Source organism: Megalobrama amblycephala, linkage group LG24 (genome assembly GCF_018812025.1).
Source record: "Megalobrama amblycephala isolate DHTTF-2021 linkage group LG24, ASM1881202v1, whole genome shotgun sequence".
Classification (NCBI taxonomy): Eukaryota; Metazoa; Chordata; class Actinopteri; order Cypriniformes; family Xenocyprididae; genus Megalobrama; species Megalobrama amblycephala.
Window position 1 is genome coordinate 1,610,153 of NC_063067.1, and position 22,343 is coordinate 1,632,495.

The window sequence follows — 22,343 nt, forward strand, 5'->3', positions numbered from 1 at the left end:
TAAACTTTTAGATTAAGATTGAATTCAAAATAAAAAAAAATCTCATAAATTACACTTGAAATATTGTTAAAATTGTAATTGTTGGGTGACCCTTCTTATTAAATTATTCATCATTGTGTTTCGGTAGTGACAAATTTGGAGAGATGAAAAATATTCCAAAACTTTCTGAAAATACAACATGAGAATTAACTGCACAATTACTAGAAATGTGTAGCTTGGATATTATACAATTTACATACATACAAAATTTGTTGAAAAATACACATTTTTAGTAGTAGAATTTAGGGTGGAAATTGTGCTTAATTGTCTTTAAAATAATGTCTAAAAATTGTACATAAATTCTTTCATTTAAAGGCATATTCCAAACGACTATTTCCAGATTCAATATTTGAAGTGAAATATGACCTGACATATTAGTGCGATTCAAGTGTTAGTAAATCTGTATGGCCTTGTCTTTTAAATTATTTATAAATAATAAGTATTATTATTACTATTTTTTAATCTAGTTCTACTTGTGTTCAGTTATTTCTCACTTCTCGGGTTATTGTGATCATTAAATATTGTAAATACGTTGTTTTTGTATCTGAGTGTGTATTTAAAGCTTAAAGTGCTTTATAAACTTGAATCAAAAGCTCTGTTGTTCATCATTTTGATTCATCTGACAAACCTGGCATTGTACGAACTGCCTTTGTTGCTTTGGATAAATGCGTCTGCTAAATGACGTTCATTTTTGCAGATTCAACAAAATGCATCAGTGTGAAGTGAAGCTAGTTATTGTGTTGGTTTGTCTTCTCTGTTGTGTGGTTACAGTACCGTACGAGTCTCTAGATCTGATCGTAAGATCTTCCTCTGGATCTGAAGCAGCTGTTCTCCTCATGTAAACTCCTCCCAGAGCACAGTTTAACAGGAGCTCACAAATACCTGTGTGTGTGTGTGTGTGTGTGTGTGTGTGTGTGTGTGTGTGTGTGTGAGTGAGTGACATGAAGCAGACCAAGAGACCATGACAACGTTCATAAACAGTGTGTGCGCGCATCACTGACTCACAGGTTTGAGCTGCACTTACATGCGGGATAATGGTGGCTAGCAAACAAAAACAATCACTAGCGTTAATTTTGATCATGGCTTTTCTTGAAAAGAAATTTAAATGAAAAAGAAGAAGAAGAAGAAGAAGGCGATGTCTGTGGAGCAAGTGCTGGTTTGTTGTTGTCTCACTAACGGCGTCACCAGGTTCTGTGCTCCTATTGGTTTTTGATTTGACTGTTTTCAACACTGCAGGACTGAACATCACATCCTCTGACACTGACTGAATGTCGTCTGAGGTCAAATTTGATCGCAATGGTCATTAATTGGCCGTCGGAGAACATCAGTTTCAGAGATGAGCTGCATTGAGGAAATGCTGCAGTTCTGCAACTCCATCTAGTGGCCGAGAAGATGCATTACAATCAAACAATAAGTGTGAGTCCCATTACGGTGCCGTTATCGTTTCATAATGTTTTATACTGAAGACACACTTTCATTAATAAGTCATCAGCAAATCATGCTGAACTGAACAAATATAATGCAACTATATGGATGTACATTCATTAATGATCTGTAAGATAATGTTTGTTAATATTTAATATTATTGATGAAGGTTATATACATCAGGCTTATAGTTTACTAAAACTAAAACCATTAAAACATTTTTGTTACTTGAAATAAGTTAAGAGAAATAATAATAAAAAACTTTCACCAAGATGCCAACATTTCTCATTTTCATTTAGTTCAACTTGATGTACTAAAATAACTAAAACGGAAATAAAAATTTATATATATATATATATATATATATATATATATATATATATATATATATATATACTCATTTAAAAAAAAATATTTTTATATTTTGTATATATACACATATATATTTAAAAAAACTAAAATGACTTGCGAACCGAAACATAAAAATAAAAAACATTTAAAATGAGTTTTATTTTGTTTTATTTTGATTGCTTTTTATTTTAAAATTATTTATTTTAAATGTTAATTTTTTATGATTTAATGAGCTTTTCATTAAACTCACTTCATGTTGTTGATTAAAGAATAGAATATATTTTATTTTTCTTTGTATTTTTATATCAATATGGTACAAGATTATCCTATTCAAATCAGTGTGATAAATGAGTTTGGTCAAGAGTAATCTAAAAGTAGTCAGATTACATTACCTTAAATGTGTAATGGATTACATTACTAACTACAATTTTTGTCATGTAATTTGGAATCAGTAACTGATTACCTACCCAGCTCTGTAAAAGCATCCAAGAGAATCCTGAAATCTCAAAAACAGCTTGGTGAACTCACAATTAAATAACATATTTCAAATAAGCAACAAAATCTAACATGAACTGTCGCATAATTGTTGTTTCTTGTGCTCAAAAAGCGTTGAAAATGCTTATTTTTATGCTAGACGAGCTAATGTGCATGCGCAGTCCTAAGCGCGAGTCTCGGGTTTCTATGGGAACCGGAGTTTCTAACAGCAGCTGCAGTGATGCAATGACTTTATCAATCAGTGATTGGCTCTTTTATTTAGAAGGCGGGACGTATTCCGCCATATTGCGCGTTGCGATTTCTTCCATTCATAACTAATAGGAGTAAACCATCTATCTAAATCTATAACTTATTTCTGACGATTGTATTTAGGCTTCAAAATTAATAAATGCTGTGTTAATTTGTGAAAATTATCTTGATGGACAAAACTTGTACATATCATAAACCTTTGCTGACACAGTTTTTTTTTTTTTTTTTTAATGCAATAATTCAATATTTTTGTCGAGGGAAGTGTGATGCTAACTTACGACTTGGCCTATAAAATACGTCATTACTATATGTGTGAATGTGACGTAACCACGCCCACCGTCTAGCGTGAAACTACAGAATGAACTGCCGACTTTCACACAAACACAAGCAGCCTGACACCTGTTTAAAGAGAGAGTCCAGGTCAGGAGAATATGATACTATCGTGTGCACATGTGCCTCGACGTTTCACATCGGGAATGCTGACAGACCGAAACAGAGGGAGAGAGACAGAGTCAGACACTTCAGTCCTTTCCTTTGCTTCTGACCGCCACTGAAACACAGAACTCACTTCACAGGTGAATATTTATGTTATTATACCAAATATTTATTATAGCATGTACATAACTGCTCTGGAATAATGTATGAAGGCCTCTTAGACAAGTAACATTGGTAACACACTACTAATGTCATATTAGTTAGCATTATAGTTAATGCTAATGAGCAATATGCGTTTATTAATTTTTTTTAAACGTTCAAAAACGTTTATTGTTAGTTCATGTCAGCTCAGGTCTTTTTAATAATATTTCCTCTATAACTTTTGATGCAGAAATTTACATTGCTAAAATTTCATTGATAGTTAATGTTACAAACAAATGGAACCTTCCCAGCTAATAAAAATATGTTCTAAGAACGTTTGGCTTAAACGTTATTTATGAATGTTCTCAGATTATTCAAAAAACAAGAACGGGTTTTTTTGTTGTTGTTGTTTATGCCACATTAAGGGAACGTTCCATTTTGCAAACGTTACTTTTGAATGTTTTTGAACGTTCTGAAACAAGTAGTAACATTTTTTTTTTTTTTTTAAAGGTCCAGCTGTAACGTTTCTGAAAGAAAGAAAAAACGCTTCATGAACGATGTATAAATAATGTTTTTATGCACTTTAAGAACATGTATAAAGATCAGATAACTTTGAACGAACGTTCTATTAATGTTACTGGAAGAACGTTTGTTCATAACATTGAGAGAACCGTGCCAGAACGTTCTGAGAATGTTCCCTGTTAGCTGGGATGTTACCGTAACATTTAATTGCGTGTTTTTGTTCCTACACACACCCGCTTTAATAATTTAATTTGTGCACATATAATAACCCATAATCAACAACAATGTTCCAAATCTTGAACATTTTTCTTTGTCATGTTCTTTTTGTGTTCTTGTTCTGACAGAAGTGTAGTTTCTGTGTATTTGTGGTGATGTTTGTGTGTGTTGTGTTCAGTTCAGTGTCTGTACTTTCATGTACTTGTGTGTATGAACGGTAATGGGAAGAGAGAGTTGATCTTGTGGCTTGAGCAAGTGTGTGTGTATTTATAGTGTCTGGACAGTGACAGCTGACACACACACACACACACACACACACACACACAGGGCTCTTTCTGCCAGAACTCAATCTGTGCCAGACATATTTATGAATGAATTCATGAGCGCTGATGTTTGTTTTGTGTCTCAGGTGCAGATGTCTCATAACAGACCTCCGGCCTCCATATCAGATCCTCAGGATGAGGAGAAGATGATGGAGATTTTCACACAGCAGCTTCTGTTCCTGCAAGAGAAAGCCAGTGAGACTATCACACACACACACACACACACACACACTTGTTTGGCTGTCTTTGTGAGGACATTCAATGAATGCATTCCCTAACATTAACCATCACAACTAAGTGTCTAACCCGAACACAAACCTTAAAGGAATAGTTCACCCAAAAATGAAAATTATCCCATTATTCAGACACAATCGGAGTTATAATAAATAATATTCTGGCTTTATAATGGGAGTGAATGGGGGCCGAGATTTTGAAGCCCAAAAAAGCGCATCCATCCATCATAAAAATAATCCATACGACTCCAGGTGTTAATAAAGACCTTCTGAAGTAAAGCGATGAGTTTTTGTAAAAAAAAAAAAAAAAAAAATCCATATTAAATATCCATATCCATATCAGAAGGCCTTTATTAACACCGTATGGATTACTGTTATGATGGATGGATGCACTTTTTTTTGGCTTCAAAATCTCGGCCCCCATTCACTCCCATTATAAAGCTTGGAAGAGCCAGAATATTTTTAATATATCTCCGATTGTGTTCATTGAAAGAAGATACTCATATACACCTAGGATGGCTTGAGGGTGAGTAAATCATGGGATAATTTTCATTTTTGGGTGAACTAACCCTTTAACCTCCAAGCTAACAGGATACGTTCTCAGAGCTTTAGCTAACGTTCTTGCAAGGTTCTCTCAAAGTTATGTTGCACATTTATTTTGAATATGTTTGTGTTTTTTATGTTTATTTGTGTAGTGCTGCAGGCGTCAGTGAGGGAAGAGAAGAAACTGCTTGTTGAAAATGCCAAACTAAAGAAAGACATTGATGATCTGAAGAAAAACCTGCAGGAAACACAGAAGAGGAAAGCAGGTACTTAAAATCCTCACAAAATCCTGATAAAAACAAATGAATGTGGAACATCACACAGAATACATGTAGACCATGTGAGAAACACAGCTGTAGATATGCAGAAGCGCACACATGTAGATGCGTGTGTGTGTGTTTTAGTGAAGCTGCATCAGGAGCGAGTTCTGACGGCATCAATCGCATCTAAAACGGCCCTGCTGGGGGACACGGCCCCTCCATCAGAAACGGCCCCGTCGTCCCGATCGGAGACGAGCGCCGCACACTCTCGTCATGAGGGGAGACGCAGGAGAGACAGGAGAGGTGAGTCTGACCAAACCCTGGAGTCATTCTCAAGAAAACAAGAGCATTTGTGTGGAATATTGTTATCATTCCACTGCTGAACGTTTAAAGGAATCATATTTTAGCCGCTTGCAACAGCAAGGTTGTGAGTTCGATTCCCAGTGAGTGATCAAATGTAAACCTTGAATGCAATGCAAGACTACGGCATAAAAAAGAAAAAAGATAATTGTTTATATCCAGTGCTTCCCACACATAGATTTTACTTGGGCAGCCCGCCCTGGTTTAATAACGGCCGCCCAAGTATATTTGGAGACACATTTTTGCTTTTATTATTTTTATCCTCTTATAGTTTTATATCTGTCCAATATAATGAAACCATCCGCGATCGATTAACTAATCGTTTCGTACTTTCTCGTTATGTGTGCGTCAGAACTGTTTACTCCTGCTGACATTCAAACGGGCGCTGCATTTTTCAAAGTCACAAGGCGGCGCTGTTGCGAGTTCTACAAGCTCACGCAACAGCGCTTCAGACTGCTTCAAAGTGATTCTCAATCAATGAAAAGCGCAGATTTATGCCAAGCGATTGCTAATGAACTCAAGTTGATGAATTATGACAATGTCTACTTCATGGCCTTTATATAAAATGTTTTAGACGGTTGTTTTATAATCTGAAGGATCAGCCTGCAATAGTACAGACATTTCAAAATAAGAGTCCCGGTGTATTGCGGGCTTGTTTATAATTAAAAGTCACACGCTAAGTTTTTTCTTTTTCTTTTGGGCATTATTGGTATTTTAGTTGCATAATAAATTATATTTAATTTGATTTCCATTTAATTCATAGTAAATTATTGTAGTCTCCCGCACAGGAAGAAAAGACTAAGAACATTATTTGACACATATATTATTCATTATATAAATTTTACTAGTAAAATCTGTGTCCCATTCACTGAGAGAGACACTATATGACAGCAAGGAGAACATAGGAAAAGGATAACCATTTAAATGCTGTAATTTTGCATAATTTACAATGCATAATATTAGTATGTAATTAAATGTAATAGTATGCTATGTAATTAAAATTAATTTCAATAAATAAAAATACTGTTAAAATCACACATTATTTGTTTGTCACATGTAGTAGACCATTTTTGTGCAATGGGTAATAGGAGGATTTTTCGCCCGGCAAACCTGTGGGAAGCACTGATATCTCAATTTTTTTCTCACAATTGTGAGTTTATATTTTAATTCTGACTTTTTTCTCACAGTTGAATTCATATCTCACAATTGTTTTTTCTCACAATTGAGTTTATATCTGTTATTTTTTTCTCAAAATTGTGAGTTTATCATAATTGTTTCTCGCAATTGTGAGTTTATATCTGACAATTATTTTTTCTTACAATTGCGAGTTTATCGCAATTTTTTCTCGCAATTGTGAGTTTATATATCACAATTATTTTTTTCTCAAAATTGCGAATTTGTTTCACAATTATTATTTTTTTTTTTGCAATTGCAAGTTTGTATCTTACAACTCTGACTTTATTTCTCAGTTGCGAGTTTATATCTCATAATTGACCTTTTTTCTCAAAATTGCAGGTTTATATCTTACAATTATTTTTTTCTTGCAGTTACGAGTTTATATCTCACAATTCTGACTTTTTTCTCCGCAATTGCGAGTTTATATCTTAATTAATTTTTCTTGCAATTGTGAGTTTATATATCACAATTATTTTTTCTCACAATTGCGAGTATATCACAATTTGTTCTCGCAATTGTGAGTTTATATATCAATTATTGTATTCTCAAAATTGCGAATTTGTTTCACAATAATTTATTTTTGCAATTGCAAGTTTGTATCTTACAACTCTGACTTTATTTCTCAATTGCGAGTTTATATCTCAAAATTGACTTTTTTTTCTCAAAATTGCATGTTTATAACTCACAATTATAATTTTTTCTTGCAGTTATGAGTTTATATCTCTTAATTGACTTTATTTCTCAATTGCGAGTTTATATCTCACAATTCTGACTTTTCCCGCAGTTGTGAATTTATATCTTTTTTCTCACAATTGAGTTTATATGTTATTTTTTTCTCAAAATTGTGAGTTTATCGCAATTTTTTCTCGCAATTGTGAGTTTATATCTGACAATTATTTTTTCTCTCACAATTGTGAGTTTATCACAATTTTTTCTTGCAATTGTGAGTTTATATATATCACAATTATTTTTTCTCACAATTCCGAGTTTATCACAATGTTTTCTCGCAATTGTGAGTTTATATATCAATTATTGTATTCTCAAAATTGCAAATTTGTTTCACAATAATTTTTTTTTTGCAATTTCAAGTTTGTATCTTACAACTCTGACTTTATTTCTCAATTGCGATTTTATATCTCAAAATTGACTTTTTTTCTCAAAATTGCATGTTTATAACTCACAATTATTATTTTTTTCTTGCAGTTACGAGTTTATATCTCATAATTGACTTTATTTCTCAATTGCGAGTTTATATCTCACAATTCTGACTTTTTCCGCAGTTTATATCGTTTTTCTCGCAATCGTAAGTTTATATCTCGCAAATCTAACTTTTTTTTTTCTCTGAATTATTAGATATAAACTTACAATTGCGAGGGGAAAAAAGTCAGAATCATGAGTTGCAACTCATGTACTGATTTTGGCAGTATTATACATGAATCATTTTGATTCTTCCTGTTCTATTTCAGAGATTAATTTCTAGTGACAGATTTGTGTGTGTCTCAGGAGCAGGTGCGGAAGCGGCACTTCCGAAGACTTCCGAGTGTGTTCTGATGCGAGAGCAGAAACCCGACGTGTCCCGTCTGGACCTGCGGGTCGCTCGGATTCTGGACGTCCGGAAACATCCGGATTCAGAGTCACTGTACATCCAGGAAGTGGAGTTAGGAGAACCCGCCCCCAGAACCGTGGTCAGTGGACTGACCGATCCAGAACAGGTTAAAAACACCACAAACATTTTACAGTTTTTTACTTTTGATCAATTTAATGCATCCTTGCTGAATACAGGTTTTAATTTAATTAATAAATAAAATAATAATAATAATACGGACCCAATACTTTTGCATGGTTGCATGCAATTTTTTAATGGTCAAGTCATTGTGTATTGTGTTTGTGTGCAGTTGGTCGGTTGTCTGGTGGTTTTGTTGTGTAACGTGCGGCCAGTGAAGGTACGAGGTGTTCAGTCGCAGGCCCGCCTCCTCTGCGCTGTCAATCAAGAGAGGATGGAACCCTTGACTCCGCCCACTGCTGCTCAGCCAGGCGACAGAGTCACTTTCCAGAGTTTCCCCGGTAAGAGCTACTCATCATAAACCGCTCATAAACATCTGTTAGAGTTTGTAACGGACTCTGTTTGTGATGTGCAGGTGAACCAGAGAAAGAGTTGAATCCCAAACAGCGGATCTGGGAGCGTTTACTGCCCGACCTGTGTACAGATGCGAAGGGCGTGGCCACGTATAAGGGCGTGGCATTTGAAGTCCGTGGGAAGGGCCTCTGCCGGGCCCCGAGCATCAGCAACGGCGGGATCAAATAAAAATGAAAACTCCGTCATTCATGATCAAAATCCCACCAATAAATTATTAAAATCCACCAAAAGCCTCAGTGTTCTGCTTTAAAGGGTTAGTTCACCCAAAAATGAAAATCAGTCATTAATTACTCACCCTCATGCCGTTCCACACCCGTAAGACCTTCATTCATCTTCAGAACACAAATTAAGATATTTTTGATGAAATCCGATGCATAGCCAGCAATGACATTTCCTCTCTCAAGATCCATTAATGTACTAAAAACACATTTAAATCAGGTCATGTGAGTACAGTGGTTCAATATTAATATTATAAAGCCACGAGAATATTTTTGGTGCACCAAAAAAACAAAATAACGACTTATATAGTGACGGCCGATTTCAAAACACTGCTTCAGGAGTGTTATGAATCACCCTGTCCGAGAAGAGAAATGTTCATATATCTAAAAAAAGAAAGAAAAAGAAAAATCCTGTTGCACTACCACACCTAATGGTGTGTTTCATGAATCATAAAAGTCTAAAATGCCATTATAATACTATCTTTCGCTTTTTTGTTTTTAGTTTTTGAATACAGAAAGAATGTAATGTCTTTACTTTTAGTTATTTGTGTTATTTATTTTTGTTTATTGTTAAAAAAAAAAAAACTAGAAAACACCATTTCCTGTGTTAAAATGAAAATCTGAAATATTTTATGGAATACTTCAATAAATAACCAAGATTCAATATATAAAACTATTTTATTTTGATTATGTTTTAAATAAATTAGTATTATAGTTCATATTTTCTGATTTTCATAATATGTATGAATTTCATTATTTTACCTTTAAGTGACACATCAACCATTTGGTAGAGGCCGATATTTTAAAAATTATGGGATGTGTTGAAAGAAATAAATAGTGACATAATGAGATAAAAAATGCAAACAATTTTTTCTTGGTGGGCCAGTTAAAGGGTTAATATAACAAATAATTAAAATTAATATGTAATATTTGTGATGCTTCTGAAAATTTATTTGCAGTTTTATGAGTACAAGAAAACAAAGCGAGGTTAACAATAAGGTATGATAAAAGAATAATAAATCTAAGCGCTTTAAATGTTTTACAAGTTTACAGTTCGGTTTTTGCATTTCTGAAAGCATTCCAGTCTCATTCCCGAGGCCAGTATATGGCAAGCCGTTTTGACTTTTATTCATTCTCAGGATATGAATTCTTGATATCAACAATTCAATTTTCACTAGTTTAAATGCTAATTCTTGATATCAGGAATTACATTTCCACTAGTAACAATGGCAGTTTTTGATATCAAGAATTATATTTCCACTAGTAAAAACTAGAATTCTTGATATCTGTAACTGTATTTTCACTAGTGAAATGTCACCATAGGCTGCCATTCAGATTCAATTGTTGATATCAAGAACCGATTTCTTACTAGTTGAAATTCCAATTTCACATATCAGAAATACAATTCTTACTAGTAAAAATCGTAATTTTTGATATTAATAATTCAGTTGTCACTAGTTGAAATGTCAGTTATTGATATCAAAAATTGAATTGGTACTAGTAAAAATGTTAATTTTTGATATCAATAATTTGATTTTCACTAGTGACAATGTTAGTTTCTGATATCATGAATGTGATTGTTACTAGTAAGAAAGCCATTTTAGATATCTGAAATTATATTGATATCAGAAATACATTTTCAGATATCAAAAATGAAAATTTTTACTAGTAGCAATTCAATTGTTGATATCAAGAACTGACATTTCAACTAGTGACAGTTGAATTCTTGATATTAAAAATTCGCAATTTACTAGTAAGAATTGTATTTCTGATATGAGAAATTGGAATTTCAACTAGTAAGAAATCAATTCTTGATATCAACAATTGAATCTGAATGGCAGCCTATGGTGACATTTCACTAGTGAAAATACAGTTACAGATATCAAGAATTCTAGTTTTTACTAGTGGAAATTCAAATGTTGATATCAAGAATTAACATTGTTACTAGTGGAAATGTAATTCCTGATATCAACAATTGAATTGTTGGTATCAAGAATTCATATCCTGAGATGTGAATAAAAGTCAAAACGGCTTGCCATACCAGTATTGCACAACACGAAGTTTTTTTGTCATTTGTAACCACTCTGACGAAATGATTCGTGTGGTGGGCGTGGCTGCACTGCAGGTGTGGGCGGGGTTAAAGCCCACCCCAAAACCCGTCGTTCAGAGAGTCTTCCGGCGCTAAACAGGTGAATCGTCTGCTTCTCATCACTCGTCTCGTCGTTTGTTTTATTAACGCTGTTTTGTGAGCGTTGGATTTTACCTTTCATCAGGTATGTAAAGTGATTCTTGTTTGTCTCTGATGTTGTTTTGCGTATGAATTGACTTAGTAGTTAAGTAAAAACCGTGAGGTGCATGAAATATCTCATGATCTGATGTGGTTTAGAATCATTTCTGTAAAGAAAGTCACAAAACCTGGTGAGTTTTCTGCATTTTGCGGCGTTTTTGACGTCTAGGTAGGTTGTGTTTTGAGACGCGTTCTCTGTGTTTGTGTTTATTTCGGGATCTTGAGATGGTTTTACTGGCAGCCACGCGCTGATCCGGATCGATCATCATTCCATTAGGATCCGGATGGTTCTGGAACTCTCTTTTTTTGGGCTCCGATGATGCTGAAGGTCTCAAGGGGCGCGCCGCGCGTTCACAGGTGTGAGGTCAATGACTTCTGCGGCAGCTCAGCAATGCTCTCGAATCAGATCAATTAACTGTCAAACATTTACACACGATGAACATCCTGTGACTTTGCACATGCACCATTGTAATTCTGTGGTGTATTCTTTAACCTGTTCACAGTCACTTAAATCTTGTATTTCACGAATCCATTTGAATACAGACCTTAGGAGAAAGTGTAAAACAGTTATAGAAGTTTAACACATCATCTGTGTATTTGAAGTGCACTTCTAATTGCTGGAATTATCAGTGTGAACTCTATTTATACTACAAACCAGCATAGAATAGTGCAGAATTGGGACGCACCTAAATATTGCATGTGTCTTCCTACCTTCCTAAATTAGAATCATATAGATATGAAATTTGTAGTTCATTTCTGGGGTTTTAGTGGAGGAGAATCTAGACGAATCAGAACGGCTCAAACCGGTCGGACCGCTGTAGGGTCAGTCAGATCTGAATGAGAAATGTGAACATGTGTCACCGGTTTCAGGGTGTGTCTTAGATTCTCACACAAGCACACACACTTTCACAGTGAAACGCCCAAAGATTTGCGGAGTGAACTAAATAAACCCACCCGCCTACAGGTTCTATATGATAGAGGGATATAATTACAATATGCATGGAAAACGTGTCAGAAATGGTTGGAATGTGAGTTTAGTTCATGCATTGATAAACTTGTTAATGTTACGATGTTTTTGTATAAATTAGGGGTGTGACGGAACACAAACATGACCGCAAAGAGGAGAAAACTAAACATAAAATTGCTTCTTTTTTTAATTAATCAATGGTTTATTGAACAAATTGTGTAAATAAATTCAATTATAATTAACATTTTCTTAAGGATAACAAAAAAGCTATCTCAGCTAATGCTGTAAACTATGTACAGGGAACCCTTTCTTGAACAATTACAATTAACAACAAAGCCAAACTATTAAATTCATTTGATATTTATTATTAGATATAATAATCAAAACATGTACATAAGGCATGTTTTGCATTATCTTCTAAATCTAATTATAAAATTATTGTTCAATTATTTACCTACTCTTAATCATTTTTTGAAATAGAATCATTTACATGGTCACTGTTCTAACTTGTTTCATGACAAAATTATTTAAACATTAAATAATTAAGACATAATTAACAGTTAAAGTAAGTATAATGAATGTATAAGTTAATATAATGCATATATTTAGTGAAAGGAGTTAATTTCTCTAGTGAACTAACATGCTGTGGACACTGAATGACTTGCCTGAGGTAAATGTAGTGCTGTGTGAGATATTATTCTCAAGCTGTTTCCACGGTTGAAACACTGGTTGAGAGATTACACGTAAATATATCTATGTATAGATTGTCTGTTCATCTTCTTCTGTGCTTGTCCTGTTGTGGTGGTTAGCAAATAGCATTGCATTACCACGCACGCCCCCTTCTGGATTGGAGTATGGATCGCCTGAGATTGATTGTATTTGTCGCCTGACTGTATGCACCGAACCGTGACGGTTATATATTCTTGTTTGTTTTTTACTCTCGAACACACATGCACATGACCAGCCTGAAAAGTCTAATTTCTGATAATGATGTAAGCTAAAATGATCAGAATTTATTTGACATATGCAACAGATTTGTGATTTTTCCCCACTAATGGAGCTGTACTGAACTTGACTGTACTTGTTTTCAAGATGAATTGCCTTAAAATGATTGGTTAAATAGAAAGAAAACAAGCCGTTTGCGTTTGTCATGTTTGTACAGTGTCATAAAATGGCAAATAACTATTTATTTCTGAGACAGTCATTGAATCAGTCACCGAGTCAAACATATTGACAGCAGTTTGATGTGTTTATTGTGGCATGCTGCATATTGTTTACAATATTATATTAAATATTGTTTAATATTAAATAGTATTCCACTCTGTTTTTGTGTTTTAGTATATAAACGATGGCAGCATCTCAACTTCTGGACGAACAAGATGACATAGACAGCGGCGACTTCCATGTGATGGTGATGGTAGAGGATAGGACATGCCCCCAGATCGGACGGACACACCCCTCTCCGGACACGCCCAGTAGCGGTCAGGTTGCCGACAAGCCAAATGACAGCAAGCCAAAGCGTTTGGCACGGGGTTTCCGAAAAGCCTTGCGGAAAAACCAGGATTACATTCGCATCCCTATCCCAAAGTCCAGCGCTCGGCTGCCGTCGGAATGGTGGAAGACGGGAATCGCCTTCATCTGGGCCGGTTTTAACCTCATCCTTACGACCGTCATGATCACTATCATCCATGAGAGAGTCCCGGATAAGTCCGTCAGCCCACCGTTACCGGACAAGTTCTTTGATTACGTGCCGCGTATGGAGTGGGCGTTTTCCGTCACCGAGGTCAACGGAATGATCCTGGTGGCTCTGTGGTTCATCCAATGGCTCTTCCTCAAGCACAGGTGAGAGTCTATCTGGATAGAATCATTTCTATGGTCTAACCAACTTTGATTTGAAGCAAAAAAAAATAGGACAAAAAGACAAAGGTACAAGACTGTGAACTTAAAAGAAACTACAATCCCATGATGCATTGCGACCAGCATAATCATAATTATGAGAAATATAAACCTAGTCATTTAAAAATGTTGATTAAATATATAAAAACAATATATTCTAAGTTGATTGCACAATATGCATATGTATACAGATATTTAAAAATATTGAGAGTGTAGAGAGATTACATCATTTGCAGTGCATCATGGGAGTGGGCGGAGCTAAATAGCTGTTTTGGCATGATTTGCTCACTGCCACTCTCTGATTGGTGGGATTTTCTGTACAGCATCATGGGTAATGTAGTTTTTTGCTCCGAATTAAGCATGTTAAACATGATTATTTTAAAAATAAGTTGAAATAATGTGAACAGATAATGCAAATTTTATATATATATATATATATATATATATATATATATATATATATATATAAAAACAAATATTTAAATATATTGAGAGCGTAGAGAGATTACATAATTCGCTGTGCTTCATGAGAGTGGGCGGAGCTAATGAACTCTTTTGGCATGATTTGCTTGCCGCCACTCTCTGATTGGTGGGATTTTCTGTACAGCATCATGGGTAATGTAGTTTATCGCTATGAATTATGCTGTTAAACATGATTATTTTAAAAATGATGCAAATCGAAGAATTCTAATATATACAAATATTTAAATATATTGAGCGTAGAGAGATTACATAATTCGCTGTGCTTCATGAGAGTGGGCGGAGCTAAATAGCTGTTTTGGCATGATTTGCTCACTGCCACTCTCTGATTGGTGGGATTTTCTGTACAGCATCATGGGTAATGTAGTTTTTTGCTCCGAATTAAGCATGTTAAACATGATTATTTTAAAAATGTTGAAATAATGTGAACAGATAATGCAAATTATATAATATATATATACACAAATATTTAAATATATTGAGAGCGTAGAGAGATTACATAATTCGCTGTGCTTCATGAGAGTGGGCGGAGCTAATGAACTCTTTTGGCATGATTTGCTTGCCGCCACTCTGATTGGTGGGATTTTCTGTACAGCATCATGGGTAATGTAGTTTATCGCTATGAATTATGCTGTTAAACATGATTATTTTAAGTTGAGATAATGCAAATCAAAAAATTTTAATATATATAAATATTTAAATATATTGAGAGCGTAGAGAGATTACATCATTCGCTGTGCTTCATGAGAGTGGGCGGAGCTAAATAGCTGTTTTGGCATGATTTGCTCACCGCCACTCTCTGATTGGTTGGATTTTCTGTACAGCATCATGGGTAATGTAGTTTTTTGCTCCGAATTAAGCATGTTAAACATGACTATTTTAAAAATAAGTTGAAATAATGTGAACGGATAATGCAAATTATATATATATATATATATAATATATATATATATATATATATATATATATACAAATATTTAAATATATTGAGAGCGTAGAGAGATTACATAATTCGCTGTGCTTCATGAGAGTGGGCGGAGCTAATGAACTCTTTTGGCATGATTTGCTTGCCGCCACTCTGATTGGTGGGATTTTCTGTACAGCATCATGGGTAATGTAGTTTATCGCTATGAATTATGCTGTTAAACATGATTATTTTAAGTTGAGATAATGCAAATCAAAAAATTGTAATATATATAAATATTTAAATATATTGAGAGCGTAGAGAGATTACATCATTCGCTGTGCTTCATGAGAGTGGGCGGAGCTAAATAGCTGTTTTGGCATGATTTGCTCACCGCCACTCTCTGATTGGTGGGATTTTCTGTACAGCATCATGGGTAATGTAGTTTTCCACTACAAATTACGCTGTTAAACATGATTATTTTAAAAATAAGTTGAAATAATGTGAACGGATAATGCAAATTTTATATATATATATATATATATATAATCACAAATATTTAAATATATTGAGAGCGTAGAGAGAGTACATAATTTGCTGTGCTTCATAGGAGTGGGCGGAGCTAAAGAGCTGTTTTGGCATGATTTGCTAACTGCCACTCTCTGATTGGTGGGATTTTCTGTACAGCATCATGGGTAATGTAGTTTTCCGCTACAAATTACGCAGTTAAACATGATTATTTTAAAAATAATGCAAATGAGAATGCAATTTTTTTTTTTTATGCAGCTCTGCGACGCGTTTCTTGCTGTGAACAGGTCTTAAAGAAAACTATAATGATAACTATATTACCATCCACAGCACACCAACAAACGATATCGTCCTGTTTATTATTAACACGCGCTGCAGTTTTATCTTCTGTCACTTTAAATGCGCTTTAAAGCAGGATGGATTCTGATTGGCTGTCAATGTTTTTATCGTTCATCACCTGGAAAAAAAAAATCGTTCCGGAAGCGATTCCAACAATATCGTTTCTCTGTGCCATAATCATTTTAGTTCTGCTGTTCTTAGAACAGTTTTTAGAAAGTTGTAGTTTTTGTCTGTGGTGTGAACGGGCGTTAAGGTTAGGTTAAGCTAGCAGCATTGCTATTTTTATTTAGTTACTCCCCAACACCGCTTTCAGATCATTGCCTCGACTGTTGATAAAACATCATATTGTATGCAGTTGCAAATACAAACTCAACTCAATCCCTTGATTCCTCCTTGTCCCGTTGTGTTGACAGAGCCATCGTGGGCCGAAGGTTTTTCTTCCTGCAGGGAATGTTGTATTTGTACCGTATGGTCACCATGTACATCACAACTCTTCCGGTTCCCAGCATGCACATGGACTGTGCCCCGAAGGTGAGTGCTGCTCAACCAACACCAACACGGAGTACAGGGACTCCAGATCAAAACACAGGCAAAAAAGGAGAAGGATCTAGGGATAAAAGTATTGCTTACACACGTTGTAATGTTTGAAAAAAAAGTGTTGCGTTTACCTCATGGCCTTCTCTCTGTAGCTCTACGGTGATTCTCACGGCAAGATCAAGCGAGTTTTGCAGCTGGTTTCTGGAGGAGGTTTGTCCATCACAGGCTCCCATCTCATGTGTGGAGACTTTCTGTACAGTGGCCACACGGTCATGCTCACCCTCACCTTCCTCTTCATTCAGGAATGTGAGTATGAGGAAACCGTTACTGTCTTTTTTTACCACCATGACTGCTAAATGCCCAATTTTACCAGCTTTTTTTTAGTCAGCAGCCTCTTGAAGTGAATTTAATGACGTAGAACACATGCTCTTGCTCTTGTCCTTCAGAAGTAGTGTTTTTGTCTGCTTTAGTTGTGATCCGCTTCACATTCACACTGTTGTTCTGTTACGCACTGATCAAATGAGTAATGGCATCCCTAACTTTCAGTAGGGTCATTCCGTGTCAAATCAACCAGAGGTCCTGGACTCAAATATTTGATTTTGTTAATATTTTTTTCTGTAGAAATGCAAACATAAATTGTGATGAAGCCAAAATATTAAATGTCACAGATGTATATTTACTGTATATTGGTCAAAATGACAATTTTCACCTGAGATTTGGAGCCAATTTACAGGGGTGTAAAAATGACTTTATAAAGATGGCAGCATCATTATTTTATTTTTACACAGAGATTGGTAGATCTATTAGTAAAATCTGTTGACTTTATCAATATGTGTTTCACTATATGCCAACAGAGACAGTTCAAAAATGGCACAAAGCACTTCTTGTGTTTTTTTGTGTCAAGTTTGCATGCCTGTAACTCAAGAAGTATTAAAGATATCTTAATATCCCTTTAGATTCTGGTTCTTAACAAACTTTTAGCATCTTCATTTTAAAGGCCCTCGATGGGTCAACAATTTGAGTCAACAATTTGAACATGGAGCTGCTTTGAGATCGCCATATCTATGGGACTGAACTATATAGGGCCTTGGAAATGAAGATTTCAAAATGAAAGTTTATTAAGAATGAGAATCTAGAAGGATATTAAGATATTTTGAATACTTTTAGAGTTACAGGCACGCAAACTTTGGAAAAGGAGTATTTATGGCACTCAGACAGGTATTTTCTATGCAATTTAGATGATAGAAAAACACAAGATACATTTCTAGATGTTCAAAAAACATATTTGTTCTTCAGATATTCCTCTTTAAAAGAAAAATGTATCAGTTGTGTGCAAAGTGAACCACATTTGGTTTTTGACCACTGAAAATGTGCACAATTTACCAGTTTACTCATGGAGACACATTAAGATCTCCATATCTCTGGGATTGAACCATCGAAGGCCTTTAAAATGAAGATACCAGAAGAAAAGTTTAAGAACCAGAATCTAAAAGGATATTAAGATATCTTTAACACTTCTTGAGTTACAGGCATGCAAACTTGAGGAAAAAACACAAGAAGTGCTTTTTCTCCATTTTTGAACTGTCTCTGTTGGCATATAATGAAACACAGATTGATAAAGTCAACAGATTTAACTAATAGATCTACCCCTCTTATTTGGCTCCAAATCTCAGGTGAAAATTGTCATTTTGATCCTCCTCTTCAAAACAGTGGATTACTCCGTAAATATACATCTGTGACATTTAATATTTTGGCTTTCATCACTATTTATGTTTGTCTTTCTACAGAAAAAATATGAACAAAATAAAAAATTTTAGCTGGGGAATATTCCATTTGGTTGATTTGACACGGAATGACCCAATAATGTTTTTTAAGGTTATGTAAATATTAGGACAAAATAATATTTATGGAACATTCTTATAACATTATAAAGATTTGAAGTACATTCTCGTGATGTTAAGGAAACGTTCTTAGAACAATGTTCTCGGAATGTCCTTGTGTTGATATTTTCTAAATGTTTTTAGAATCCTAGCAGAAAACATTGTGGAAATGTTTGTGGAACGTCCATATGATATTATTTGTTTTTTAATGAATGTTCTTAAAATGTTAATAGAAAATGATCTTGGAATATTATACACAACTAATGAACTAAACATATTTTGGGGCTATTATTCTCAGAAAGTCCTTAGAAAATCAATAGGACGATTAGATAACAGGGATAAGATAAATTTCTCAGAACTGTTCAATAACGTTCTTCAATAATAACGATAGAATGTTCTCATAACATTTTCAAAATACTAAAACGGAATGTTCCTCTAACATTCCCATAACCAAGAAGAAACGTTCTTTATGCTGTACGTTAAAAAAATTGGCGAGCCAACAAGGAGCCATTATAAAAAAATTTTTTTTTAAAAACTAAGGTGTTTTTTTTTTCTTGTGAATGGCCATGTTGGATTAAATGTTCATGTTATATTTTTGTTGCATTTGTGGGTTAATAACTAGTAAATAGTTGTTTAAAATAGGCATATAATATAGTAATATTCAGGCTACTAAATCAAATCAATATTGCATGACGGGATGTTTTGAGTTATCGGCAAATATTAAATATTGAGCATTCACAAGCCCAAATGTTTGCTCTGAGAGCCTCTACTTGAATGCCGCAATGTTAGTTCTTTCTGTTTTTGTGTGGTTACTTTTGTAAGTTTGTTGTTTTGTGTCATAGACTCGCCCCCCTCGCTGTTTTGGCGTTGTTATCTCGTGATCTGCTGGTTGCTAAGTGCAGTCGGCGTGGTCTGTATCCTGATAGCGCATGAGCATTACAGCGTGGATGTAGTGGTGGCGTATTTCATCACCTCACGCCTCTTCTACTGGTACCACACCATGGCCAACAACCAGGTAAAAGCCCACGGAAACTACATATCCTATAAAAGCAACATTTCACTTCCATTCAAATTTTTAAGTAAATAAATGCAGCCTTGGTTAAAACATGAATTATTCCAAACTTAGTGTACATCAAGTACACTAATTGTGTAGATAAACAGATTTTTTGGTCTTACTAAATGGCAAATTGGACCAAAATAATCACCACGTTTTGGATTCTCTCCTGATTTTGTAGGCATTAAGAGGATCTCCTCACAACTATCTGAACCGAACGTGGTGGAACCTTGTGTTTAACTTCCTGGAGAAGAACGTTAAGACAACGGTTCCCTGCACGTTCTCATGGCCCGTGTCGCTTCCATCCGCGTGCTTCAAGAACCCGTGCAAGAGCTACTCAAAAGTGCAGAGCACTCGAGATGAATGACGTTTGTTGGGTAACAAAGTCACTGTGACGGTAGAAATGTAAATGTGAGTGTGCACCACAAAACGCTATCTGTTCAAATTTAGGTCCTGTTTACTTGAAGTGCCGCACCTCGGACCTGTCAGAGCTTTTACATGCTTTTGATGGAAGAAAATGTGTGGTTCCTGGTGGTTAGTCAAAGTTTATATCAGTATCAACATGCGCCATTCTGCAGCAGGGATAAGACCATTCAGTGTATGTTCCTGGTAGTATTTTGTTACATCCTACTCAGACATAATCAAGACGTTTATATTCTCAATGAAGGATTGAAAAGTAGTTGTATAGTTTTTAATTTATGTTCATTGCCTTGTGAAAGAAACGTTTTATTTGTTTTATGAAGGTTGCAAAATAAATACTATTTTCTTAAGTTCTTGAACTCAGTCTTATTTCACAGATTACACTTTCTATTTGTGTTGTTTGCTTATTGTTTTTATGCATCTATTCTTATACTTATTTTTCAAGTTTAGTGCAAAACTGCCTTTTAAAACTGCCAAGTCTGCCAAGCCTATGCAGTAGATGTGTGGGCCTATGTGACAAATAAACACGTTTGACTTTAATACGTTCTGAACATTTGTGCACATTTGCAAAATATAATTTGATAAAATGCAAATTACATTTTGAAGCTTGCTGGGATTTGTAAACAAACGATTTTTTAAATGCATAACTGAACACTCTAGACTTAATGCCCCAAAAAATGGTTGATAAACAGTAGAGTATCTTCATCAAAACATCATTGTGAAGATACTCTACTTTTGATGGATAGGATCAAACCCTTGGAAAATGTCAGATATCACAATTGCATGATGCAAAACATACAACTACAGTGTTTTATTACAAATAAACTAAATTAATTTGAGTCCCCTGAATTTGCATAGCTTTAAAAGCTTAACCTTTGATTTAAGTTCAAGTGGTGGAAGTTGACATTTTGCACAGAGACATGCAATACACAAAACCACTTTAAACCACATTGTGCCAATTCTTAAACATGCAGTTTAAGGACGTGTTTAAATAACAATGTACTAAAAATCCAAAAGTTTTTCATACAGATGACAACATTGTCAAAATGATCCCTGTTCACGTGGATCCACAAAAACTACTAAACATTGTATTCGGTTGTTAAGTCTGACGTTATGCTGCAGGGCTTACGAGTCCAAATGCTCCATCTCACACCACAAGAAAACAACAAATGGTGCTAATATATACACATGATGTGGTGTAATACTTCCAAAAAATAATCATAACCTTTATCTCCATACCAAAATCCCAGATGGCCAGACAGTGATTCATCTTTTATAAACTGTTAAAATATTAACGTCTGACGCTGTGAGCACGGAGACTGTTGTGTAGACTAAGTATTTTAAATCTTTAACTTTAAAATGTTAAATGTTTAATATGAATAAATAGCGCTCATAAACGGCTGTGGGGATACCATTCTCAAGTGAAACGAATTGAGGCTTGGACCCAAAAACGGCGTTCCTTACGTCACGACTTAAAGTCCCCCTGTAGTCAATTATTTTATCCCTAAAAAAAAATAATCTTTGATTACCAAAATGACATATTTAAAAAAAAAAAAATTCAAGTGAAAAAAAATTCTTCATGCCATAAAATAGCTTGAATGTAACTCTACAACCTTGCCTCATTTAATATACACGGATCAATGAATATGCATATTAGCCCCGCCTCCACTCACGCCAGCTCGGAGAGTCTACTGTTGCTTCAGTGACGATTTGTTGTTTGCGTTGTGGCTACGTGAAATAAATGCACATCCTTGAATGAGCGCGGATTTCTAGCGTATTTACTTGAACTTATCGGGTAGGCTAAAATCTATGGTTTGATCCATTCCAGAGGCGGCCAAAATCAGAATTTATAATGGACTGAATATCTCTCTCAGAACTTAATGTGCGATTCCACACTGACTGAATATGCACATCACGGTCACACGCTC

At 34.9% G+C, this 22,343-nt stretch overlaps 2 protein-coding genes across 3 annotated transcripts; both read left to right on the forward strand.

Moving 5' to 3' along the window:
• The first annotated feature begins 2,778 nt into the window (after positions 1 to 2,778).
• On the forward strand, positions 2,779 to 9,129 carry aimp1b (aminoacyl tRNA synthetase complex interacting multifunctional protein 1b). 2 transcript variants are annotated; one of them, XM_048179109.1, is made up of 7 exons: positions 2,779 to 3,134; positions 4,283 to 4,391; positions 5,125 to 5,238; positions 5,377 to 5,535; positions 8,278 to 8,480; positions 8,664 to 8,832; positions 8,907 to 9,129. In XM_048179109.1, the coding sequence occupies exons 2-7, from the start codon at positions 4,289 to 4,291 to the stop codon at positions 9,071 to 9,073; spliced, it is 915 nt and encodes a 304-aa protein (XP_048035066.1). In that variant the 5' UTR covers positions 2,779 to 3,134; positions 4,283 to 4,288; the 3' UTR covers positions 9,074 to 9,129. The 2 variants fall into 2 exon arrangements, with proteins under 2 accessions (XP_048035066.1, XP_048035065.1); XM_048179108.1 differs by having other exon boundaries at positions 2,788 to 3,134; positions 8,272 to 8,480.
• Positions 9,130 to 11,243: 2,114 nt separating this feature from the next.
• Positions 11,244 to 20,765, forward strand: sgms2b (sphingomyelin synthase 2b). Its single transcript, XM_048178855.1, has 6 exons — positions 11,244 to 11,396; positions 13,716 to 14,219; positions 16,938 to 17,055; positions 17,214 to 17,367; positions 19,784 to 19,956; positions 20,177 to 20,765. The coding sequence occupies exons 2-6, from the start codon at positions 13,726 to 13,728 to the stop codon at positions 20,360 to 20,362; spliced, it is 1,125 nt and encodes a 374-aa protein (XP_048034812.1). The 5' UTR covers positions 11,244 to 11,396; positions 13,716 to 13,725; the 3' UTR covers positions 20,363 to 20,765.
• Positions 20,766 to 22,343: the final 1,578 nt, after the last annotated feature.

What these genes read in the sequence shown, in the direction of transcription:
- aimp1b (XM_048179108.1), top strand. Translation starts at nt 4,289, where the DNA reads ATGTCTCATAACAGACCTCCGGCCTCCATATCAGATCCTCAGGATGAG. An exon ending in ACGCAGGAGAGACAGGAGAG is followed by an intron (nt 5,536 to 8,271) that starts GTGAGTCTGACC and finishes TGTGTGTCTCAG; the next exon opens with GAGCAGGTGCGGAAGCGGCA. An exon ending in GACTGACCGATCCAGAACAG is followed by an intron (nt 8,481 to 8,663) that starts GTTAAAAACACC and finishes GTTTGTGTGCAG; the next exon opens with TTGGTCGGTTGTCTGGTGGT.
- sgms2b (XM_048178855.1), top strand. Translation starts at nt 13,726, where the DNA reads ATGGCAGCATCTCAACTTCTGGACGAACAAGATGACATAGACAGCGGC. An exon ending in TGGCTCTTCCTCAAGCACAG is followed by an intron (nt 14,220 to 16,937) that starts GTGAGAGTCTAT and finishes TTGTGTTGACAG; the next exon opens with AGCCATCGTGGGCCGAAGGT. An exon ending in CTTCCTCTTCATTCAGGAAT is followed by an intron (nt 17,368 to 19,783) that starts GTGAGTATGAGG and finishes TTTGTGTCATAG; the next exon opens with ACTCGCCCCCCTCGCTGTTT.